A 25,686-nucleotide genomic window follows, 5' to 3' on the forward strand; every position below is an offset into this window, starting at 1 on the left:
CTGATAGTAGAAGCAACATTTGTCTTTTTTGTTCGTTCCTGATTCGTAGAAACAGCATTTTTGTTTTATCTAAATGGTCTATTCTGTTCGCAGTTTTTTAGTATTTTTAAAACCGTTTATATCCTGCAAAACAACAATTAATATACAAGTATGTCATGCTTTCCAATTTTCATGTCGATTAGAACGTTGAAGAACGTATCTTCCTAAGAATTAAAAGAAATTGTTCTGTAGAATTGGTGGAAGGTGGTTCACAGAAACACCTATTCGGAATAAAGATAATTCGAATGAGTTTCCCTTTGACAATCTGAATTTCTTAGATTTTAGCTCGAAAATTTGATCAATTTTATTACATTGATCGATGCAGTACATCGAATATTATACTAAAATATTTGTAGTTTTGATTGACGTACAATATGCCGTTCGAAAATTCCCGCGCGCGTCTGCGCTGTACGCTGTACCAGCCTGCCATTGTTCAAAAGTTTACTTTGGTTTGCACGGTCTGTTGACGGGTGCAGTTGTGTTGATCAATGCAGTTGAAAACGATCTACTAAAGTATTTTAAGTTATTTACTTTTGTTAAAGTACATTAATTAAACTCTCTCTTATTATTTTTTGTATAATCGTTGTAACGTAACCTTATCTTAGCAAAGGGTTTGTGGTTGGCGTTGAATGTTGTTCACGTGCGCTCAAATTTTTTACGCGGGAACAGCGAACGGCCAGGTAACCGCCAGGCCAGTGCGCGTTACTCGTGACAGTTCAGTTTGCTTTAATCGACGGTCGGATCAACATCGCTGTGTTCTTTCTCTAAATCAATCTTATTAATCACTAGTAATTTGATTCGAAATTTTCACCTGTTCAAGACGGTGTCATTAATTATCGCCAACAACTTCCGGACTAGAAATCTCATCTATTTAACAGCCTCTAATTAGACTCTACTTGTTTACGTACATTTGAAATTACTTTATATGTATTCTTTGAAGTTATACATTATTCTTTTTGCTGTTGTAGTGACGATTGAGGATCGGTTTTCGATAATCGTAAACATCGATTGATCCCGGCAACTATCGAGTTATTTCGATTCTCGCAGGCTCGAGCAGGACAGGATGGTTCAGTTGCAAGCAGTTGCAAGCAGACGTTTGAAAATGTAGAATGGCTTGCTGTGTGTTTATTTAGTGACGTGCTGTGAATAATTGCAGAAAAATGCTGGAATTGAAGAAGAATATTGCGGTGAAAATCGACCTGCTGTTGTTGACGTTTGGACGTGTTCAGGTAAGCTACGAGGACATTTTAATTCGCTTACGCGATACATCTTTCTTAAACGAGTTTTTTGATATGTTCAAAGTAAATATTAATAGCGACGGTATTTTATATAATTATTTTATACAGTATTATATGTAGTAGTTCATCAGAGCAACGGGAAACAGTTTCTTTGTGTAAAAATAATGAAGCGAATAAGCGGGGGTTAAATTTGATTAAGTTTAGGTTAGGGATTTAGATCGATGCATCAATTGTTTAATATGTTGGGAGTCGAGTCGCCATATGAGGGGCGGGATTGAATTGAGGGGAAAAAGTTACCTCCTCTCTGTCAGAACGTGTCACGTGATCGGACCGCGACGAATGCGTGGGGGAATAGCGTCGTAGAAGGGGAAGGTAGAGTGGGGAGACGGATTTCGGCTCGGCCAATGCCAATGTCATGTCCACCGGGACACATCGTCGCAGCAATCACCATCCCCTGTAGCCGCGTTCTGATTGGTCCGCGGTTTTTCGTTAATAATTCCTTAACGAAGCCGCGGAGAACATTTTTGCAAAGGAAAAAGTTATTTTAAATGACCACGGGCATCACCTTTTTCATGAAGATACATTTTTAAATAGTATAAAGAACATGCATTATTTTATATTCGCGGAATGGCACGAATAAGAACATTGAATTACTAGAAACACTGCAATGAATATCACGGATAACGCACTTTAAACGGAATCAACTCGCAGAGATAAAGAATTGCCGATTTCTAAGTGTTTCGTGCAGGCCGCGCGAGCGTGTTTTTTTAATTTTTTTAACGGCTACCGGACAAATTGGGTCGCGCAACCGATTTTCATTATTCACGGTAGGAGCGCGGCGCGGAAGGAACGTCTAAAGAGATGCAGTTTATCGTTGCATAGCAGGAGAATGTAGCACGTTGCACCGCGCCGCACCGGTGCAAGGTAATAGGAATGTCAGCTCTATATTACAACGTCCGCGGTGCATTGTGTCCGGAGGAATGTGTTTCGTACCCGAGCTATACGCTTTCTAAGTGTTTTCAAATTCCACATATTTCTCTTTATCATGTAACCAGTTGCAAAACGGTGGCCCGGCGCATCGTGAGTTATTCTCATCGGCGGCGAGTACCTGTTCCGCCGGGTCTCGTTATGACACGAGTGCCTAATGCCCCGGGTGCCGTATCCCTAATTACCGTGAAAAAAAACCGTAATCGTTTCGAACTTTCGATACGTATGAACGAACTTTTACGTGACAAACCACGTCGGGTCAACTTCAAACTTGTGCCAGACATCTTCGGTAGATGATCCTGGATTTTCGCCAGGTTGGACCGTTTGAAAAATCGACTGTCTTCCGACGACCAATAGCGAAGCTTCTGACGAAACGCGCGGTTGCGAGATAACGGTCGCGCGGGAATTACGAAATTCGCGCGGTGCCGATAAGATAAGAGAGCCTCGGATCGGAATTACGCTAATATTTCTACGTCGGCGAGCATGCATCCTCGTCGCCGCGGCGATGGACGATGCGATAAACCCCTAGCTAGTCACGAAAGCGAATTGCGTTTCATTAGCATGAAAGTGAGCCGCGGATGCTACACGATAATCATCGGGATCGACCAATTATGCAAATATACGGGGGAAAACGTTGGATTATAACGTCGACACACCTTCTAAATACTGTTGCATCCCCCTTTGATCTTGAACGACTCATTAGTGTCCGTCTCTCCGAGTATGCTCCTTTAAGGGACTCCGACTTCTTCAGAGTATTGTGTCGCATTAAGGTCGGCGTACATGAAAGAGATCATGTCAGAAGTGTACAAAAACGTGTGGACACTCTCTCGACCTTCCGCGAGGAATGAATTCTTGATATATTCGTTTGCTAGGTGGCAAGTAGTACAGTAACCTTTTTGATTTTTATTATCTTTTTATGAAATCTTTACCAACGTATTTGTCGCATTTTCCTGATTAAAACGAGTACAAACACGACATACTTCCAAGCACGATTCAGTATAACCTCGATTATCCAAACCAAAGTAAACCTGGTCCAAACTGTATCGTGTTTGTACTAATTCTAATCGGAAAATATGGCGAATATGTATGTTGGTAAAAGTTTCATTGCAAAAATCATTACATAAAATTGGTTTCCGTAGAAGCATTGGCTCGAAAAGTCCACGCGGTTGAAACCGAGCTTATTAATCGGGCGATCGAGAATTCCGTAGTCGACATAACCGGATCGTTTAATCGTCCCTGAAGAGGATCCACACGTAGAATATGGGTCAGAGCTTCAAGCATGATTTAATGTGTTCGAAGATGTTTAAGCAAAGCCGCTAATGTTGCATAAGTTTGTTAAGAAGATGAGAACCGATTAGACTGTTGCTTCCTGTACCCCTATTTACGAACCGGTACTTCCTCGTTCGTAATGCGATTACAAGTTCGGCGTCGTTAATATTACTACACCTAATCTAGATAGACCCGTTACTAGCCTACGAACATCGCTGACATCAGTTTCCTTATTTTTGCATTTATTTTAGAATTTATGTAACACTAAACTCTACTGATATAAGTGAAATCGAGTGTATTCGCATGAAACACGTTCGGAATCTTCACGGTGGAACTTTCTTACAATTATATTAATTTCTACATATTATTTAACATCACTATCACCATTTACTGGCACTCCTATTATTTAAATTTTAAATCTACAATTTTGTTGTTACTCGACATGCTTTAACAATCTATTGAGAATTGATTGAACGATCAAGTGCAAATAGGTTTGGTCTCGTTATTTTTATAAAGCGTTTAGCGTTAAAGATTCGCGGACATGCCCCGTTAAATGCTCGCGGATTGCGTCCACGTGAAACGAGCCGTTCAATCGGAATGGTTCGCGATCGATGTTGCGTCATGCCCGTTTTTCTGCATTTTTCTTCACCGCGATTTTTTCTCCTTTTCTTCCACGCGATCTGCATCCGCGTTTCCCGTCGACACCGGGACGCGTTTTTATTTCCCGAAGAATCGTCGCGTTGCATGGCAACAAGCAGCACAAGTCCCCGGTGCCCGGCCGGTGCATCCTAGCGGTCAGTGCAACATAACTGCACTTGCCGGCTCTCTGGGCATCGGAGTGCACTCTGGTGCACGCTGCCCGTATATCGGATTTTTCGAGGGACTCCGACCACTGTGCAGCGCAACGAGCAATTTATTACATTTCGTTCTAATGCACAAATTCTTTAACTCTCCTGTCCACAGTCTCTGTGAGATAACTGATTTTTTAAATGAAACTTTTACCAACATATTCGTCTCATTTCTCTGATTGAAGCGAGTACCGAAGTATGTACCATGTGTAAATTTCTTAGAAAAATAATTTTTCGCACAGTATCTCGAGAAATGCGATCTTGTTATTTTTAAAAGGTGACATAGACAAGTCAGGTTTAGTGGTGGGTAGGTATAGTGTTAAAGAGCGTCGAGTCCATCAAGGGAACACTGCAGATAGAGCATAAGTTAACAGGACCGGCGACCACAGCGAGCGCACGATGCGAGGCGCAGGAAAGCGGCCGTATTTCCGGCTAGGTAGTCGACAACCGGTCTATCCTGTGACTATCTGACGAGACTGGTCTCTCTATTCACAGTCACGCCAGTGTTAATCGTGAACGGGGCCTGGCCAGGTGATTGAGGCGCGTAAAGTGCCTTCTTCATTCAAACCACGCCGGTTTCTGCCCGGCAAAATGGACATCATACGACTGCGATTGCACGAGAATCATCCCTGACGTCTCGGAAGATGTTTCTTCCCATGACTCGACCCCCTTTGTGCAACGCAATTTCTCATAACTACGCTCAGGAGACCATTTTTCTACTGAATATTACGAAGCAGGGGCCATTTTCTACCTTACCGCGAAGGTTGGGGTCTCTTTCGACCCTTTGTGCAACACAGTTTCTCATAACTATGCTCAGAAGACCATTTTTCTACCGAAGAAATTTGGTAAATTTTTGGTTTTATCTATTACTGGTGGCATTCGTAATAAAATTCATGGAACTGTTTTTCACTCCCTTCTTTCGCTTTCGAATGCAAGTATCTGGTTCACGGTCGTCCCTCGTTTTAGCGCAACCGAATTGCACTAATCCGCGTCCGAACATTGTATCATAAATAATTTTTACACTCGTCGATTGTGTAATTATTGCAACGATTGGACAATGTTTCCTTTCGTCTGGGTATCATGCTAGAATCGCTTCTTTGCTTTCGTTGGAACAACATTAATGACCGGAAATGAATAATTGAAGAGGGATCTTGGCTGTTTAGTCTTTTCTTTTTCTTTTTTTTCATTATTTAATTCCTGTTACCATTGGCTGGCTATCTTTCCACGCGAGCCTCTTCACTCTTCCTTTTCCTCGGTTTGTAAATTTACGGTATTTTTCAGCTTGTTCGGTAACCGCATTATAGTGTTTGGTCCGGTGACTCTCCGCCGTTTTCCCTTTCTCTATACTCTATAATATTGCATTTCAATCAGAATTGTTTGTATCGTACGTTTGCAATTCCTTGCATTTCAAGCAATTTCGCAATCCCTCTAATTTTAATTGATTTTGCATTTCCAATTTTAATTGCTTTTGTATATTCAATTCTAATTTTGTATCTTTAACTGTAATAAATCCGTACAATTTTTACAATGCAATTGAAAGTCTCTATAAATCACGGAACGCTTCCAAATTGTTCCACGTATATGTGGAAATTCTTGTAATATTGAAAGATTGTTACATTACATCATTTCTGAGCGGTAATTAAAGAAATCATCGACACACATTTTTAGTCATTAGAGCGAAGCCAATTTTATCCGATTTGAATCGAAGTGCGATTTCTACTGAAAGTATGATCGGCTTTCTCGCGAACAGGATCATGAATAAGAACAATATTCATCCGATATTAATCACGAGATAGATATAAGGGAGAGGAGTCTAATTATCGAAATGTACATTGTCGATGTTGTCCTTGCACCATGGTATCTCGTCGGTGGCAGGAAACGTAGATCAGCAGATGCACGCGCGATCCTCTATAGAAGATTGATTCTCACGGGGTCCTGATTCCATTAGCAGACCGACGTTTCCCGATTAGCATCGCGGGAGAACGCAACCGCCGCCATAACGACCAATTATCACGAAGGAAAACGATTTCCAGCCGCGGCGAATCTTGTCATTGGATTTTGCATTAAAACGCTTGTTGCTTTTCTGGCTGAACGAACATTCAAAAATGATGTTTAAAAAACATGATTCATATCTAGATCAGTTCCAATCGATTTGTTGCAGATTCACGAAGAAATAAATGAATAATACTAATGAATATCAGTGGCGTATACCAGCAAGACAATTTTAATTTCGTGCCGTAACTCTTTCGGTTTTCATCATTTTTTTATGACACTTTTATCAACATATCCGGTGCAGTTTTCTGGTTAAAACGATACCAGACACGATACGATTTGGATCACGTTTACTCGATTAATCCACGATATAGTAAAGCCTCTATTATCCGAACTGATTAGAGATTTGCTTAATTACAGCGTCAAGTTCATCTTTATTGGTATGCATTGAAAATGAAATTTTAGAATCTTAAAAATATTTTGAGTTGCAGTTTCTAAAAAATTGTACAGATTACAGACTGGTATGTTTCTGCTTGTTTTTAAGGAAATCTAGTAAAAAATAGCAATAAACGAGTATCAATGATTTTGCTCAGTTAAAATCGTAGATCAAAACGCCGTCAGTACGTCGATGATTCAGGCTCGCTCGTTCCCGTCCCCCCCGATGAATTATTCATTCGACGTCTAACGGATAGACTTGCCAGCAGAATTCACGCGGAATGCACTTCCCTTTCCCGACGAACGATGTTGCACCTTGCATCTCTGCCTTCGGTAATTACACTGTCCAATGCCAATCTCGCGTTTCGATAAACCGGTAGACAATTCTGATAAGTTTTTACGCGCTGAATACCAATATTTGAAGTACATAAATTGCCACTATATTCTCCATTGTCCGCCGTTCTGAACCCTTAGCACTCGAGTGGTGACACTAAAAATTGTATCTAACCAATTACTAAACGTTTAAGTGTTGCATAAGGTATAATATTATATCAATTTCATATCCATAAAATTAAAAAGATCATATAGAATGGAATTATTCTAGGTCGGACAAATTTAATTTTGGAAAGGCTTGTTTTCGGCTTTCAGAATTTGTCTGCCTCGGTTGTAAAAGGTATACCAATGATCTAAGAGATAGTATACGATCTTTTGTTCCCCCAGCTGCACGTGGCCGATCATTGTCATGCCACGGATAACTTTACTCGGTTCCGTTGCTAGTAAATCCACTTTTTCCACCCTATTTCGTCGCTCGAACGGATCAGCCGCTGTTGGCAACGTCCTCGATTCAAAATCCGATCAAGCTCCCCTTAAACTTCTAATACACGATGATAGTAAAATCCCCGAGAATTTAATAATACAGTAATATTGGACGTGGATGTAAGCATGGAAAGGCACGGAATTAATTTGTACCCTTGTTACAGAATTTTTCAACGCTGCATAAAGCGAGAGAAACTCGCCAGGATAATTAAGTGCTCGAGGTGCACCGATTCTATTGTGCTGGGTTGTTCGTGTTACAGTGGCAGCGAGCAGCCTTTAATTTCTTTCCTTGTTAATTCGTTACGTGAAATAAATATGATTGATTGTTTATCCGCGATGGAGTTATCCGCTATTTTATATAATCGAACTGTTCATTCACCTCGGTGTCATCGACTTGCCTAATGAAACAGTAATACATTATACAATAATCCTTTGTTTCAAAATTTTGTTAATAATTCATATTATTTCTATTTTAATGATTAAAAAAGGGAATCTATATTTATATTTTTTTCAATTGGACAAATTTTATTTTGCACAAACATTCACAGTGCACTTCTTGATGTCCTTACTGAGCTGTAACGATTTGTTAGAAAATTCGATAATTTAACAACTTTTAATTTGTCGTGCTCGCGGAACATCTCGCATGATCGTCGAAAAAATTGCTATTCTACTTAGCTGTTATTCTAATAAAGCCGGTCTAGTTCTACCTAAAGAACTGTTACATAATTGACGCTCGTTTGTTATTATTTCCGCTAACAAGAGGCCGAAGAATGGAAGTTCGTTACGTGGGAACGTGTGTCTATTTTAATAGTAACAGTAAAAAATAATTAATTTATTCAGGACGTCGGAATCTATCACTCTGTGAATTCTTTTATTCATGGAATGCACTGAATCACTTTGGAACGTGGTTTTTGCGTGTGAATTTCGACGATGGTCTTCCCTGTCTGCACTTCATTATCTTATATCATTACAAGACTCGCACGACAAATTTATTGTCACTATTATCAAGTTAGGAGAGCAATTTGAGTAATGTATTCGCTTGTTCAATTAACGATTCCTATACGTCGCGATTGATTCTATAAATCAGTAACGATTGACTCTAATATTCTAGCTAAATAATCGTTCTATTATCTGAAGTAGTTCGGATAAGAGAGATTCCACAATATCGTGGATTACACGAGTAAATACGACTCAAATCGTATCGTGCTTGGTATCATTTCAATCGGGAAAGAATTAAGAATATGTTGATAAAAGTTTCATTAGAAAATGTTTAACAATAACAAAGTTTAAGCTGCATCTCGAAGTAGATGAAGACATCACTGAACATGAATATCGAACGAGACTCTTTCAAGCAACTATTTTAGAGGAGTGTACGATCGTTAACAAGAAAAAACAAATTGATTTTCACAAGTTTGCCGTAAATTTTAACGACACGCCAGAAATCGTGTTCTTTCGCAATACAGTTCGAACGAGGCTCTCGACTCCTCCTCTGTTTACATTGTCGAAAGGCGCGAGTGGTCGAAGGCAGGCTGCCCGTCGAGTCGCATAATTAATTTTTATTGACGTGTTACACAATTCCGAGAGCGACGCGCGGTGTTTTCCCATCGGCGCGGATTATTCCAGGTGAAAAGCAGAAAGAGCTCGAAAGTGGCCGGGTGTTACATGAGCCCGGCCGCCACGCTTTTGTTATTCCCGACCCGTGGTTTCTATTTGAAAATTCGCATTCGCGACGCGAACGCCCGACCGTCGCCATTTTGACGCCTCTCGATCACCAATTCGATTTTACTCCCGGGAATTCGAAAGCAGTTTCTGGACGGTTTCCCGCCGACCAATGCAAATCTGTCGCGTTGGGAAATGTCTTTCCAACTTCGTTTCGGATTTTCTTATTACTAATATACGGCAGACTTTTTATCAATTAAGCGTTTATCGATTATTCATTGTTTGACGACATTGTGGACATAGCTTTAGGTTTAATAGATTCATCAAATACTCACAACACCCATACAATTTTCGTTCTTATAAAATATTTACTACTAAAAGTTTCATTCTTATAAAATACAGTGAGTGTACAAAGTATTCGTACACCTTTTAAAAACTAATAACTTTTTTATAATTGTACCAAACGACCTGATTTTTTATAATCAATTAGAAGCATTGGTTTAGGAAATGATATGCAAAAAAGATTTTACAAAAATTATAATTTACAAGGTTACATGCAAAAATAAAAAAGGCATTTTTTAAAACTTTTGTATTGGGGCTCTTAATGAAAATTTAAAATATCTGTTTTGTAGATCTATGTTAGTTATACACCTGCTGAAAATTACATCGAAATCGGTTGAAGCAGGAAAAAACGACATGCATCGAAAGATATACGATTCTGTGGATTTTAAGCAGAAATTGATCAAAAGTTGTGTAAAACTACGATTCTCACCATTTTTAACCGTTTGTAGCTCGTGTGTATCTCAATCGATTTCGATGAAATGTTCAGCATGTGTATAACTAACATAGATCTACAAGACTGTATTTCAAATTTTCATTGGGGGCCCAAATAAAAAAGTTTTAAAAAATTTTATTAAGTTCTCTAAACTTTTTTATTTTTGCATGTAACCTTGTAAATTATAATTTTTGGAAAATCTTGTTTGCATATCATTTCGTAAACCGAAGCTTCTAATTGATTACAAAAAAAATCAGGTCGTTTGGTACAATTATAAAAAAGTTATATGTATGTACTCTCCGAATTTTTTTTATAAAAATTTATCGTTCCATCCAAATACGACCTCCAACCAATCCACTATGATCACCGCACTGAAGACACCAATCCGGACATCATCCCCACCAAACTTGTTCTAAACCCGTCCTGAACCATCAATCGACAAAACCCGGTAAAAGAATCCCCACAATTCCGAGTGTCCGCGACAAGAAATCAGGAGAAAGGCGTCGGTGACGTGGAGCCCGCGTAACAATTAAAAGCAAAAAGGAGCGAGCGAGAAACAGATAAAAAGGTGGAAAAAGAGGAGAGAAAAAAAAGTCAACGGAATCCGACGAAATGTATGCGGGACAGGGGTGGTGGGGATATCAGAGGGGTACACGGTGTGCCCCCGTAATTTTCGTGGGGGTCATTATCACCGGGCGCGCATTCGTGCCCGGGGAAAGATTCTGAGCGCAGCCTTCAGTACAGTTATAACTTCGCTGCGAGCCTAACGTCCTCTCGCTTCTCGTCGCCTGCGGCCGGGGTTCACCGTATCAAAGGATCACAATTGACTGCAGTCGCGGTTTCGCTCGGCTGCAAGTCGCATCCTCTACTAGACACCACTCCTATCAAACTGTTTTTTCATTTCGAAAATCTTTTAAGAGAATTTGAGAGGCAAGTGAGAAGTACACGTTGAACGTTTGGAGAGCAGGGGTTTCCGGCCCCAAGTGTCCGTTTAATCAGTCGCCGCACCAGAAACTCGATCCTCGGCCCGCGCCGGAACCGTTTGTCCGACTGTGCCCGTGAAACTGGACAGGTCCGGAGCCTGTCCGACCACTCAGTGCACCGGGAATTCTTGCTCGAGCATTAGGATCAAATTCTATCCGGCTCCCGAATCCAGTTCTTTTACTGTTAGTTTGAATCTGTTGAAAATCAGTAGCCCGTTCGTCACTAGATTTTCTGCGTTGTGCATTAACACTAAACCTACCGAGTTCTAGAAATGGCTAAAAATGACATAATAGGATACAAAAATGTGTACAATCAATTCCAGTGAAAGCACCATTATAATTTTAATAAGGTGGTAGGTTCAGTGTTAAATGTTGTATGCATTAACAGAGGAATTAGAAAATTATTATTAGTTGAAACCGTCGAAATGGCTAAAAATGGCATAACAGGATACAAAAATGTGTACAATCAATTCCAGTGAAAGCACCATTATAATTTTAATAAGGTGGTGGGTTCAGTGTTAAATGTTGTATACATTAACAGAGGAATAAGAAAATTATTATTAGCTGAAACCCCCTACTTCCCTCGCGAACAATTTCGAAGCGGTCGATAGAATCGAAAAATTGATCGAGATGTTATTTCTGAGGTATGTTTGTCTCGCGTTTCTTGTGGAATCCAGAGTCCAGTAACGAAATCGACGAACCATTCAAACCACCGGCCAATACAGTGTTGTTACCCCGAAGGAAAAAAGTGGTCGTAGCCTGTACCTAGTCTAAGTATCCGGGGACAGAAATTGCATCGAAGATCGTGCATCGGAGTCTTCTTCTCTTTGGTTGTCGAGAGTGCATCGAATGCACTGTGCCGAGTCGATATAGTGGTTTAGGTAGTGTATCCAGGTGGAATGTTTTTTCCAATGATTAGCTCTGCGGTTTGTTTTTCCACGGAACTATGCGAGCGATCGTGATATTTGATAGTACAGCTTCTTCTTATAGTAACTGGGTTTTTTTTGGAGTTGCTGTGCAGACACGGAAATTGTACAGTGCATTTCGATGATCGTGTGAAGATTGTGATCTTGGTAGCTGCTGTATCTCGTTGTTATCTCGAGTATGATTCAAACTGTAATTCGTTGATCGTCTTGACAATTTTGTACTTATATGGTATTGAAATGTGCTATTGAATTGTTTTGATAACTGATTGATACTGATGATTCGTGGATCTTCGTGCGTTTATTACTCGTTGGGGCAACGCAGAATTCGTGTTTAACCGGTGTGACTGTCACTGAATTTCCGATTTAGACAAATTTTCTTTGATACAGGTAAGCAACACCGAAAATAGATTTATACCATTTTTCTTCTGTTTTACACAAAGAACGATCACTAAACTTTTCTTCTGTTAATTCAACAACGATCACCCGCGACTATCACTGTATTTCCAATTTACGCGATTCTTCTTCGATTCACGCAAGCGTCACCAAAATTCGTCTCGCACTATTTCCCTTCTGTCTTCGAATCGCCGATCACCGGTGACCGTCGCCGAAAATCATTCACGAAAGTATTTATTGGAGATAGATCATACTTCCGTGTAGTTTTTTGCATCATATTGTGCGAAAATCCAGTTCAACCTCCTACTGTTCGTTTTAGTACAATCTAATCGGCGGCGCGCCACTTTTGAAGAGAGTACCGCTCGCAGAACAATTAGCATTCAATCCGATTTTGCATATAACCCCGAAAGAAAATCTAAAGAGGCAATTTACTATAACATGTAGTAGACATTTAGCTTGCCGTAGGTAGTAATTTGAAAGAAAGTCATTTAAAGGAAAGTCTTTGAGAGCCATTACCAGTGATCAGAGCTAGCAGATGCCCGGTTCAGAATTAATTATTATAACAGCCCCAAAAAATATGTAACTTTTTAACCGGATGAGTCCAATTAACTCGTCGTTGCCGCCCACTATCATCTTGCAGTACCTTTTCATTTTCTTCTTAATCCATTAGTCGTTTAGATTATGTGCTGATAAAATATTGTCGTACTTTTTCGGGGATCCGAATTGGTACCCTATTACAGAGTTAATATTGTGTTTTAGTGGCCTAATTAAGAGATTCAAATACCGTATAATCTTTAATGAAAATCGTGGAGGGTTTTGACGAGAGTCAAAATACATTTTCCGGTGAATGTATTAGGGTATCTTTTGGTAAAGACACAGTGGACAGTTTGACAGAAGACAATAAGAGTTCTCGGTGTCTCGACAGGGCCAGATGTGAGGAGGCAGCAGGGACACGGCTCAGCTGTCGCAGGGAGCAGTGAAAGAAAACGGTAGTGTCTCAGTGGTTCGTAATGAGGTAACAGTGCGAGAGGATCGAAGCAGAAAGCAGCCCGAAGATGTTGTGCCTGAAGAAACGTAGGACCTACAGCTTCACGCAGGGCGTCTGCGCGGAGCTACCCAGGCGAGCCAAGAAGGATAATCATCGCTACGAGGGGTCCTTGGACATGGCTATTACGACACTGCCTCGTAAGAACAGGTGAGTCACATTTCCTGTCCGATTCGATCGTTTGCTAAATCTACTTTGATCCGAGACACCGCCCCCGGGGGCGCCTCGCTCTTTCATACTAATTACGATTTTCACGCTTCCGTTAATTAATATCACTTGGAGAACCACCAAATTGTTCAAAATGATTCCGTACATTCCTCAAATGCGATTGAAGAACTTGCAGCGGGGAAGGATCCAGGAGTACTAATCAGTACTAATCTAATGGCATACCTATACTGTTCTCAATTATTTCCTCGTGAAATTACTATTAGCATGTTCCTGACATTTTTCTGATTAAAATGAGTACCCACACGACATACTTTGAAGCATAATTACCTGTGCAATTCACGAGTTCGCATAATCGGAGTTCTATTAAATCGTGATCTAGACAAGCAAATATGCATCGAAGTACGTCGTGTTTGTACTCATTTTAATCGGGGTAATGTCAAGAATATGTAGATACAGGTATCATAGAGAAATAATTAAGTTGAAAATTTGTTTTATTACATTTCTCGTGATTCATCGTTCGGGGAGAAGCGATAAGTGTCATATAAGTGTTTGCTCGTTTCCGACATGGCAATCGCTTTAGCAAACGTCCCTTGTCCAACCGATAAGAGCACAATGTAAGAACGGTATTGCAAGACAATGCAATTTGGCGTATCTTTCGTAAACCGTTGAATTCGCCGCGGATTAACTCTTATCAATGATAATGGTCGCGGCGCGTGTGTGTACACACTGTCAAATAATTGGAGTATCATTTTCCGTTGACATCGCGTTAGTCATTTATGGGAGTATATAGTAACTAGATCGGTGTACATTTTAAATAAAAAATATGTAATAAATTTGGATAAAAAGTTTTGTACATTTCTGGGATTTCTTCTTTTAAAAATTTTTTAAATAAATTGAATAGTCAACACACATGCGAAATCGATTTATTGAGGGGTGCGGTAATCTTCCAAGCACGACCATCGATCACTATCATTCCGAGAATGATCGTGGGGACTTAAAACTTGCGATTGACAAGCAATTATATCCCGGCAGGAATGACTATAATGAGACACGGCGACGTAACTCCGTTTTGCGTCAGTTTCCAGGGGAACGATTGCTAAAATGAAAAACGAAAGGAAATCGGAATCGGTTGATGCAACGAACGATCGCGTTCTCGTAAAAGGGAATCGTTCCGCGGAAAAACGACAGCAATGTACCACCTACATGCTGTTGTCACACGTGACTGCGTTCCCCGATCACGCAGGACCACGGTCGATCCTTAGGGCAATCGTGGATCGTGGATCATTCCGTCGACGCATACGCGTAGGAAGTTATTCCACTTGTCCGCCGCGCCGCATCGGTGTACCGTACACACAACCATAATTCCGTCTACTTTTACCTCCGGTCGACCTTCGCGTTACGACCACTGCTCGCTGTTATAGTGTTCGAAATCAAAAGTAAAAATCAGGTCGTTTCCTAAACTGTGTCACATCGATTCGAAACAATTTATGAATAAACATTTAAAAGTACCGACCCTTACAAACTGTGATCTTTATTAATTCTTTTGATTGCAATGTGTAGATACAACTTTAAGCTACAGGAAAATATTGTTTTCATTGCTCTTGTTTGTTTAGTCTCTGGACAGCGCGCGTCAACCTGTTCGGCAAACAAAAGAAGATTTTCACAATGCAATATGTTGAATTTTCAGTTTTTAATTATGTTTGATAAAGCCTTTGCTGGAGAACATTCAAAAGATTTTGCATCATGTGTAGATTTCGTTAATTGGCAAGTCGCAATTTGTCAGATATCATTTTCCAAGTTAATCCCGATTAACTATTTATTAAAAATCAGGTCGTTTCCTAAACTGTGTCACATCGATTCGAAACAATTTATGAATAAACGTTTAAAAGTACCGACCCTTACAAACTGTGATCTTTATTAATTCTTTTGATTGCAATGTGTAGATACAACTTTAAGCTACAGGAAAATATTGTTTTCATTGCTCTTGTTTGTTTAGTCTCTGGACAGCGCGCGTCAACCTGTTCGGCAAACAAAAGAAGATTTTCACAATGCAATATGTTGAATTTTCAGTTTTTAATTATGTTTTATAAAGCCTTTGCTGGAGAACATTCAAAAGACTCTCTGCATCATGTGTAGATTTCGTTAATTGACAAGTCGCAATTTGTCAGATATCATTTCCCAAGTTAATCCCGATTAACTATTTATACTTTCTAAACGAGAACTCGAGAAAAGTTCGTTTCCGTTGACATCGATATCCTTGCGATGATTTTTCGTCGAAGCTCAAATTGATCGTGTTGCGGACGTAAATTTCACTTAGCTACCTAGTGACTTGTAAAATCACGACTTTCACTTGGCCAACGAGGGTGCAACATCCTCCATGAATTTCCTCAACATTACCCAAATGGGTATTACCATGAAGATACGATCGCGGATGATGCCTCGAAGCTTCCTTTTATCCCGATGAAAACCGAGATCGATATGAATCTTCGGTCATTTTGTTTCTGTTCTGGATCGGACGAATAGCAACTTTCTAGCTCCTCGATTGGCTTCCTGCCTTTCGATTTATCGAGCTTTTGCACGCCCACTTTCGTTTGCTTTTTAACCATAAATTTTTAGACCCAGGAAAAGCCTGTGAATGCAAGTAGACCGTGGATCATTACACGTGTAAGAACAAATTATCTAGAATACATTGCTAACAGTTTCATAAAAGAAATAATTTATTTACAAAATTCGTTCTATAAAATTCGTTACGATTTGGTGGAAATAGATCTCGTTGCTTGAGAAGCGTCTTCGTAATTTCGCGAAAAATCCGGAACGGATAATTTCAAGGTGGAATCTTCAGTGTAAAAAAATCACGCCCGCTATTGCGCTAACGGTTTTTAATTGTGCCGCGATTAATAGGTGGCTCTTGGCTCCCGCGTATCCTCGGGTTTTAATCCGTGCACACATTCACCGTGTCTACGTAAACGTCCGCAGAACGCGGATTTGAATACGGTCATTAGTTCCTGCTACCGTTAGAGATCGAGGGAAAAGACAAGAGCAACGGCGCGAATCATAATTGCGATATCACGTTGCGTAACTTATTAGCCGCCTTCTTTTTTTTTTTCCTTCTTCCCTCCCTGTATTTTATCTTCGACGTTCCCAACGCGTCGAGACAAAGCTGTTCCCTGAAGGTCATTTTCTTAATGATCCACGAGGTGCTAAGTGCTACTCTGTCTTTGATTCTCATCTTTTTCTGATTGGAATGGGACCAAACCTGACACAGTTCGGAGCACGATTGCTCGTTTAATCCACGATTTTGTAGCACATATGTTACATCAATTTTCTCAATTATATGTATCACATCAATTTAAAAATATTTATGATGTATTCGATTCTTATCTTTTTCTGATTGGAATGGGACTAAACCTGACACAGTTCAGAGCACGATTGCTCGTTTAATCCACGATTTTGTAGGACATATGTTACATCAATTTTCTCAATTATATGTATCACATCAATTTTTAAAAAATGATGTCTTCGATTCTCATCTTTTTCTGATTGGAATGGGACTAAACCTGACACAGTTCGGAGCACGATTGCTCGTTTAATCCACGATTTTGTAGGACATATGTTGTATAAATTTTATCAATTATATGTATCACATCAATTTTAAAAAAATGATGATGTCTTCGATTCTCATCTTTTCCTGATTGAAATGGGAACAAACCTGACACAGTTCGAAGCACGATTGCTCGTGTAATCCACGACTTGTTAGGACATATGTTGTATAAATTTTATCAATTATACGTATTACATCAATTTAAAAAAATTGTAATGATGTTAAAAATGGGACAGCAACGGCATCAATGACTGCGAAGGATGAAGGACCCCCATCGTTTGCATAGATCTATCCTGCTAGAAGCCAGCTGAGGTTCTTCTTTCTCTTCCTGCCCCGGTGCGGCGGCCCATTGTTGTATTTTCACGTCGAGATACACACCGGTCCCGAAAGAAGCCGGATTCTCACAATGGTTAGGTTTCTCCCCGATGGGAAGCGATCATCTCTCCTCCTTTTCCATCTCGTTCTCGTTCACCTTCTCCCTTTTCTATCCTCGAAACGCAACAGAAGTCGAAGATTAATGTTCGATTGTCCGGCCGGCGAACTAATTCTGCTCCTAGGGTATCGCGTTCCTTAGAGAACCGCTACCTACAATCGATTACCCGCTCGATTACTGAGCTCGGAGCTCGACTGACTGTTCAATAGCCTCGATCAGCTTCTGCAGAAAACTCGGCGATGCCCGTGTCGTTCTCTACACGTCGGTAAACGTTTCATATTCATAAAACTATTAGAAACAACAAAGTTTTGTCCTTAACCCTTTGCGGTCATTTTTTTCATTTTATGAATACGAAATTGATATAACACCTCGTGCAATACTTAAATGTTTAGTAATTGATTAGATACGAACATATTCAATAATCTAAACAATGTTTTCAATAATGGTACAGCAATTTTTAGCGGTGACTCTGAGTTAATTAATTGTCAGGATTAAAAATGTCGATCGATTGCTGGGTAATTGGGTGTGTTAGTGTCCATTTATATCGTTCACCTAGTCCATCGACGTCCCCATTTTAATAGTAATGCAAGAAGGTTACCCGAGTCGGATTAAATCCAATTGTTCCTTATCTGGTGCCATTTCCTTCGTCGCGGATGGTTTTTCCTAGCTGGAAGTCCGCCTGGAATCGTGTCACCGTACGTTAATTACCGTCGAGACCGACGTATAAAGCTGGATCGGGTCTTCTTCGCGTTGTAACTGGTCCCGTCCACGTAAGCGACGTGTTCCTTCAACCGATAAAAACCCGTGGCTACCATAAAATGGCGCGTTGCGTAGGTTTCTGTGTCGTGATAATGGTACCGTGGCTCTTGATTAGCTGGAAAAAAAACGGTTAATCCTTTCAGCCTTGGTCTTTCGAATATACGGGTCGCTGCGCGCCATGTTAGGTGCATTAGATCCTCGACATTGCCTAAAAAAATCTTTAATAATCCCACGCGTTACATGATATTTTGAGAAAAATGTCTTAACACATGGATCTAACGTGGGATGTTCGAGATTCGTCATTTTTCTTCATATTATATTTCAATGATCGCGTTGAAAATTTGGTACTGTGTAATTCATACGAACTTAGGGGGTAGTTTAAGTCATCAGCGAGCTGAGTGTTTCAATTCGTTTATAAGATAATAACTGTTTGTAACTTTCAAAAATTCGTTTGAGGAATGTGGTGTTAATAATTTGCTGGTAATGATAGGATAGGCGGAGGTGATTTAGTGCTAGAATTTGTTCGTTAAATAGTTAAAAGAACAGCGACACTGAAAAAAAGATCGAGATCGGGGACGCTGATTATGATAATCTATCTTCGTCGAGCAGAATTGGATGTGTGAAGATTCACGGGCAGGTTGGAAACATCAGGGAACAGGATGTCCATATTAATCTCTTGGGAAGATAAAGCTATAAACTAAGTGCCGTAGATTCTATTACAAAATAAACGCGGAGAACACGTTCGAAGTCAAGGAAAAACCTCGGGAAGATGCATCGAGGCTTCGTGATGCATCAGGAAACTGGATATCTTCATTGATGTGACGCTGAGAGTCACATATCGTCCTAAAATTCGAACAATCCCTTTCAATCATCAAATCCATCGTGATTTTAATCACCACAAAATCTTTTAACGTTCGTATAGACTGGAGAACTTTATACCTTCTCAATCTAAAAATTTCAGGAACCGCGCTTATGGTGACGGACTCCTCATTCCTCCGAACATTGCAGGACTATTTTCAAAGGATTCTACTATCGATTGACGCAAAGAAATGTTGATTTTTCGGGAAACGGTCTAATTCGTTGAGCTTTTGGAGTAGCGTTCAATTGGAGTGGCAGTGTCGCCGTGGCGGGTTACTGTCAATGAAATTGTCGGTGAATGAAACGAAATGGCAGCGGCGGCGGGTCGGGGGCAACCAGCCACGGTATCCTTGGAAGTGTCCCTCATTATCAGGGAACGACATTCCACGTAACAGCGGCCCCGTCGACATAATTTCCATTCGGAATCGGCCTGATCGGGCATCGGTTGGCATAGAAAGTGCTTAGGTAACCTTAACACCGCACTTATCGCTCGGCATGCCAACAAGAAAACCATCGAGAAGCCCGCCGATTTTTGCCCCGTGGCCGATCCCCGTGAAAATCGAAACCCCAACCAGTTTCTCTTATCTGCTTGTAACATGCCTGAGCGCATCATCTCGCTCGCTCTCCGTTCACCCCCCTGAGCGTCTCCTTTCTGCTTTGATTAGCCATTCAATGTAGCCGGGATCAGTGTGGAAAGACCTGTTCCACCGTGTCCACGAGATGCTTTCAACCTGTTCGCTAGCTTCAAATCAATTTCCGATGCTCCTTTTTCCAGAGGAATTCATCTCGCGACTTTTCTTCTTTTTCTTATTCCCTTCCTCTTTTATTTTCCTTTTTTTTTTTGCTCCCTCTTCCCCTAGATTTATATCCCCGGAGGCTCCGAGCAATCTAGGCATACTGTAACGATCGTAATGGTGTCTGGAATGTGTCTTGTTATCACGGTAATGCCTCGAAAAAATCATGAAGAAATTCATTGTCACTCGGGTGGGGATAAATCAGCCGTAAATATCGTGTGCACATCTCTGCGTATCGAGACATTGTCGTAATTCTAATTCCGATCGGCCTGGACGTCCAATCGATTACTTACAAGCGTCCAGACAATGGTATCATTGATCTCGATACAAAAGATAACATCTTGATCGGAATGACTAATAGCCGTTCGTTTGTAGAACGATGAATGACTAATTAAGAGAATGCTTAGTCTCGACGCCTTGTCTCCCATTCAAGAGAGAAAACTGAAGAAAGTTCTCGTTATCGGAGAATCGCAAGACTCGAACATCTCAAAAATTGTTCAATTTTTCGCGGATCCTGTTTCTGTTCCGATCGAGCCAAAACGATAGCGTTGCGCAATTGGATGGATCCACCGGCTAGCGACTAATTACCGGTAATTAGAATGAATCATACACACTTGCCCGGCGCTCCGGCCCAGCTCTGAGAACGACACTGTTCTCAGACAATTTGTCAGCTCCGCGGAGATTGCATTTCGAGTCGTTTCAAGAATGTCCTCATTATACACCGTTATCTGCCGGCTTTTACACACTGTTCGCCAACCAGATCATCTCACGGAGTGTCGGCCGCTTTAGAAAATCCAGTGAATTCGTAGAAAGTGTAGAAACAATTTCCATGCGCGGCGTTTAATTTGCTTTTGGCCGCCTCTGTCCTTTCACTGGCAGGGTTCTATCCAGGTCCTGTCAGCGTTCACAAAGAACCACAGGGCTCTCGAGATCACACGACTGTGTCCGTGAACCGGGCTGTCGCAATCGTGATTCGATTATGATGTTTAGCTGGTGGACCGCTGCTCGATTGATCGAGAGCCGGTCGTGCATTGTTGAGAAAGTAAAAGTACACAAGGAAACGGCTGAGGTGGGCCCTGTCACAGATAATCGTCGAGTATACTAGCTTTCTTTGACACTAATACTTGTTTCCGGAAGGGTATACAAATTTCAACCTGCCAGTTTTGTTTTGAATTATTTTTTGACGAGACTTTTTACCCAGAACCTTCTTTCTATGACACGATTCCAAGAATATTCAATGAAACCTCGATTCGGTTCGGATGATGGAGGTTTTACAAAATATGCTTCGAATAGTGTCGTGTTTGAACTCGTTTTAATAAAAAAAAAAAATGTCTTGACCGTGTTGCTAAAGGTTTCACGTAATAACGATCGAAGACAAAAAAGTGGGGGATGAATTTTTAGGAAATATCTTGCACATGTCTTTCACATATGTCGAGGTACCATCGTACTGCCAAAAGCCAGCCCGGTTTTCACCGCAGCTAACGGGGGCGTCAGATATTATCGGTTCGCACACGTCTTCCGATGGCGCGCGCGATTTACAAGGCAAAAGTTAGAAAGCATGGCTCCTCCTTTCCCCTTCCCTGTCTTCATGGTTGCTTCCGAAACGTTGTGGACTGACTTCTCGGCAAGATTACCTCGGATAAGGAACGATCGTTCGAGCGTAAACGCGCACACGAACGTCTTCGCGCGCGTACGGGCTCGAACAGCGAGCGAATTTATTGCTGAAAATTTCCTTTCAAATTGGCCGGCCGTAATATTCAGATTTCGCGTTCCACTGTAATTTCGCGGGTTTCGGAGCACGTTAAACACCGCCGCGCCGAGCGGCTAATTACACCGGGGCGTGTGTTGATTTACGAGCTGCCACCGACTACTGTTAGTTACTATGTCCATTACCGATCGGAAAATATCGTCGAGATGATTTATATTGGTCGCGCCCCGTTACCGTCGACTAGACTCGGCTCTTATTAAATAATTGAATAATTATGTCGTTCGTCAAACGGGGAGACCAAATCGACGCTCGAAAGGAGAACGGTTTTCTAAACATTTTCTTGTTTTGTTGGTCGAAGAAAGTTGCTGGCGGTCTTTACTGCCGTATCGAAATGCTCGACTAGAGTATCTGATCATAACTTCTACCGTGTGCTGGGGAAAATGATTAAATTAGTAGCATGTACCGTCGGTAATGACAGGACTCATTAAATAGAATAGCAATTATCAAGGCTTGTAATAGTTGAGAATGCGAGTCAGTCGAATGTCGATCACTGGATCGCGGATCCTTATAAAACTGAAGCTATCTCCTTTCTTTCCTCTTTGGTAATCTTTGAAGTTTCAAGCGAAATGCGTTTCATGTGCGAACAGTTCTTCGGCGGAAAGTGTGTTTTAATCAAGAGGGTTTGGGATTAAATCGTGAAGCATTTAAAGATAACTATCGGCAGGATGATCATTGAGACAGCAGCGTCTATCGAGTATAGCGAAGCGAATTCATATCACTTCCCGCCGCTGAACGGAAACGGGCAGTCGCGGATGGAATAATTGAACGATTGGAAACCTGCACTGTGGCGATGATCAAGCTCGTTTCCCTGCAACTAGGCGGGGCACACTTGATATCAATGCACCCTCGTGCCAAATGGCTGCGTGTGGCTAATGCTAAACGCCGCCGATCCTCGCGGAATTCAGATCGTTGATCAACAGCGACGCGGCTATCATTCTGATCGCGCGATTTTACCCTGACTTGGCATTGACTTAAAAATAGAGACGCGAATGCGATTGTCTACCTGTCCTGATGTCCCGGCCGTGAAACCGGTGCCTGGAGACCGACGCAACATTTTCAAGCCGAAAAATGCTCGCTGCGAGACACTCGCTAGTCGCTACGATGACAAAATTTCTTTATTTTTCATGATTTCTTCGTGAAGGATCGACCAGAGCGTTCGCGACATTTTTCTGATTAAAATGAGACCAAACATGATATAATCCGGAGCATATTTGATTGTGCAATTGGCAATTTAGTATGGGGAAAAAATTAAGAAATGTATGGGGATGAAGAAGTGATTGCTATTGGTGAGTGGGTGGTGCATATTGGTCGTAGGAGTAGGAGCGCTTTGGTAAAACTATGTTTAGGCTATGGAAATTACTAGGTGTGAATGATATGGGAAAACGATATGGAAAACTAGAGTGTTGCTTATATAAGATTGCCTTGTCGATGGTTCGTGGTTCGCACTCGAGACGGTCCCGAAGTGGTGTCCGATGACACCCAAACCCTGGGATCGTTGCGTCGCGTCGCGTCGAGTGTTTCGGGTTATTGCAGCGGACCGTGTCTAAATAAATATCTCACGTTCGGTCTGCTCGAGACCGAACATGCCGCCCGCCTTGAACTATAGTTCAATAATACAAATAATGTGATTTAAGTGATTTTCCCTTTTCGACAATATTGCTACGATATGCTATGCTTTGCTAGTACAAGATCCAAAATGAGTCTACTAGTTAGATACGCTTTGTTATTAACTGTTTTGCTAGATAGAATAAACTAAATGTTGTTTGAAATATCGATCACAAGATAATGAAATGTATAATATTCAAATGTTCTCGGCGCAACGGTTCGATCAGTTTATAGGAAAAAAGCAAAATTTGCACGTTAGTTAGGAACTTTCAACGTTTCGATCTTCATTCAGATCATTTTCAAGAAAGTAGAAAAACTGCGTCTGAAAAATATATTTTCACAATGTAAAACCAGAAACTTTAAAAAATCTGCGTAACCAGAATGTAACAATGTAACAAGATACTGCAATAATTTACTTACATTGCTTTATAAAGATTATAAACACGGAATTGAAATTGTCTTAGCACATGCTGTTTTCATGTCGTCAGACAGGATACTGGATCATAGACCATCAAAGTCATTAGACACAGAACGTAACTGGTCGATCGATCAAAACAAAAGTCAATCGTCGATCGATGTTTGGCGGTTATTTCAAACCGTGAAAAACGTCAAAAACCCAAACTTACCACATGTTCGTGACCATATGATGAAAAACTTTTATTAAATATATGATAAAGATGTAATTTATATAACATGTAATAGGAAAATAGTTGTTATTAGGAAGTGATTTTATTAGAACGTGCAAATTTTGCTTTTTTCCTATAAACTGATCGAACCGTTGCGCCGAGAACATTTGAATATTATACATTTCAGAATAAACTAAGATTATACAAATGTAACGAGTATGCAAGATAGCAATAATATAGTCTCACGTTCGGTGTGCTTGAGATCGAACATCCTGTGTACATACTTATACAGGGTGTTTACCTACAGGTGGGAGAAAATTTAAGGGGTGGTTCTTGACGATAATATAAGACGAAAATGAAGAATAAAAAAATTGCGATTTCGGCTTCGTTATTTAGTTATTAACAATTAAAAATCCGCCTAAAATGCTGCAACACTTCTAACAAAAGTATACGTTGCGTACGTCACACAGCCGCGCGACAGTCTCGTATCAAGTGACAAACGCATGTATACCTTGGTTCTCATTTGGGGCCCCAGCGAGGTGAAAAATTTTTAAAACTCGTTGGACGACACGGAACCTCCCTACTCGTTAAAATCCACAAGGGCATTTCTAATATCCGCCCTATGGAATTATCGAGTAGAAGGGGTCAATGCCCTTTCACTTTTAAATTCTTCTCACACATATCCACAAATCCTTATCCTGCACTATAATTGTTCATAACACCGTACCTAATATGCTGGAATAAACGCTCTAGCACTATTTACAATATCATACACACGCACTACGAGTTTACAGAGAGTACAAGTTTACTGAGGGGAATGAGGAGAATGTGAAGAACTGGTAATCCTTTAATGTTGAAACACTGCTCTTTATTGAACTTGATTTACGTCGCGAGACTCGCTCACAGACGGAACGGACATCTTGAGGTCGTGTGATCCAGTGTGATCTCTGCGAACCGAAATCTTCGACGCATGCGAGAAGAATCGTCCGTACAAGCTAGCATCTGTATGCACTGATGCACGCTAATTCAAGACAGCTAATGTGGTCAATGCACACACATGAGATATTTCGCGGTCACAGACAGAATGAGAAAGAATCACGAAATTCGTGAAAACAGGATAGACAATGTATTGGTATAGCAACGCGCGATGTTTGGGCGGTAGTTTGCTGTAGATCTTCATTTGTTTTATCGATCTGGCGTCTGGCATCGACCTCATCAGCTGTCTTGAATCAGTGTGCATCAGTGCATACAGATGCTAGCTTGTACGGACGATTCTTCTCGCACACGTCGAAGATTTCCGTTCGCAGAGATCACACTGGATCACACGACCTCAAGATGTCCGTTCCGTCTGTGAGCGAGTCTCGCGACGTAAATCAAGTTCAATAAAGAGCAGTGTTTCAACATTAAAGGATTACCAGTTCTTCACATTCTCCTCATTCCCCTCAGTAAACTTGTACTCTCTGTAAACTCGTAGTGCGTGTGTATGATATTGTAAATAGTGCTAGAGCGTTTATTCCAGTATATTAGGTACGGTGTTATGAACAATTATAGTGCAGGATAAGGATTTGTGGTTATGTGTGAGAAGAATTTAAAAGTGAAAGGGCATTGACCCCTTCTACTCGATAATTCCATAGGGCGGATATTAGAAATGCCCTTGTGGATTTTAACG

General features: G+C 40.8%; 1 protein-coding gene across 7 annotated transcripts in view; it reads left to right on the top strand.

Annotated features, from left to right (window-relative positions):
- The first annotated feature begins 87 nt into the window (after positions 1 to 87).
- Positions 88 to 25,686, top strand: part of LOC143218036 (uncharacterized) — a 92,806-nt gene continuing 67,207 nt past the window's right edge. For 2 of the 7 annotated variants that reach the window (XM_076442929.1, XM_076442930.1), the window contains exons 1-2: positions 1,025 to 1,268; positions 13,286 to 13,555. In XM_076442929.1, the coding sequence (XP_076299044.1) occupies positions 13,416 to 13,555 (140 nt within the window). In that variant the 5' untranslated portion in view covers positions 1,025 to 1,268; positions 13,286 to 13,415. Of the gene's footprint in view, positions 828 to 1,007; positions 1,269 to 10,335; positions 11,225 to 12,047; positions 12,355 to 13,285; positions 13,556 to 25,686 lie in introns of those variants that run through there. The other 5 variants (XM_076442924.1, XM_076442936.1, XM_076442926.1 and 2 more) reach the window with 5 other exon arrangements.

The sequence above is a fragment of the Lasioglossum baleicum genome, chromosome 18, assembly GCF_051020765.1.
Source record: "Lasioglossum baleicum chromosome 18, iyLasBale1, whole genome shotgun sequence".
NCBI classification, from domain to species: Eukaryota; Metazoa; Arthropoda; class Insecta; order Hymenoptera; family Halictidae; genus Lasioglossum; species Lasioglossum baleicum.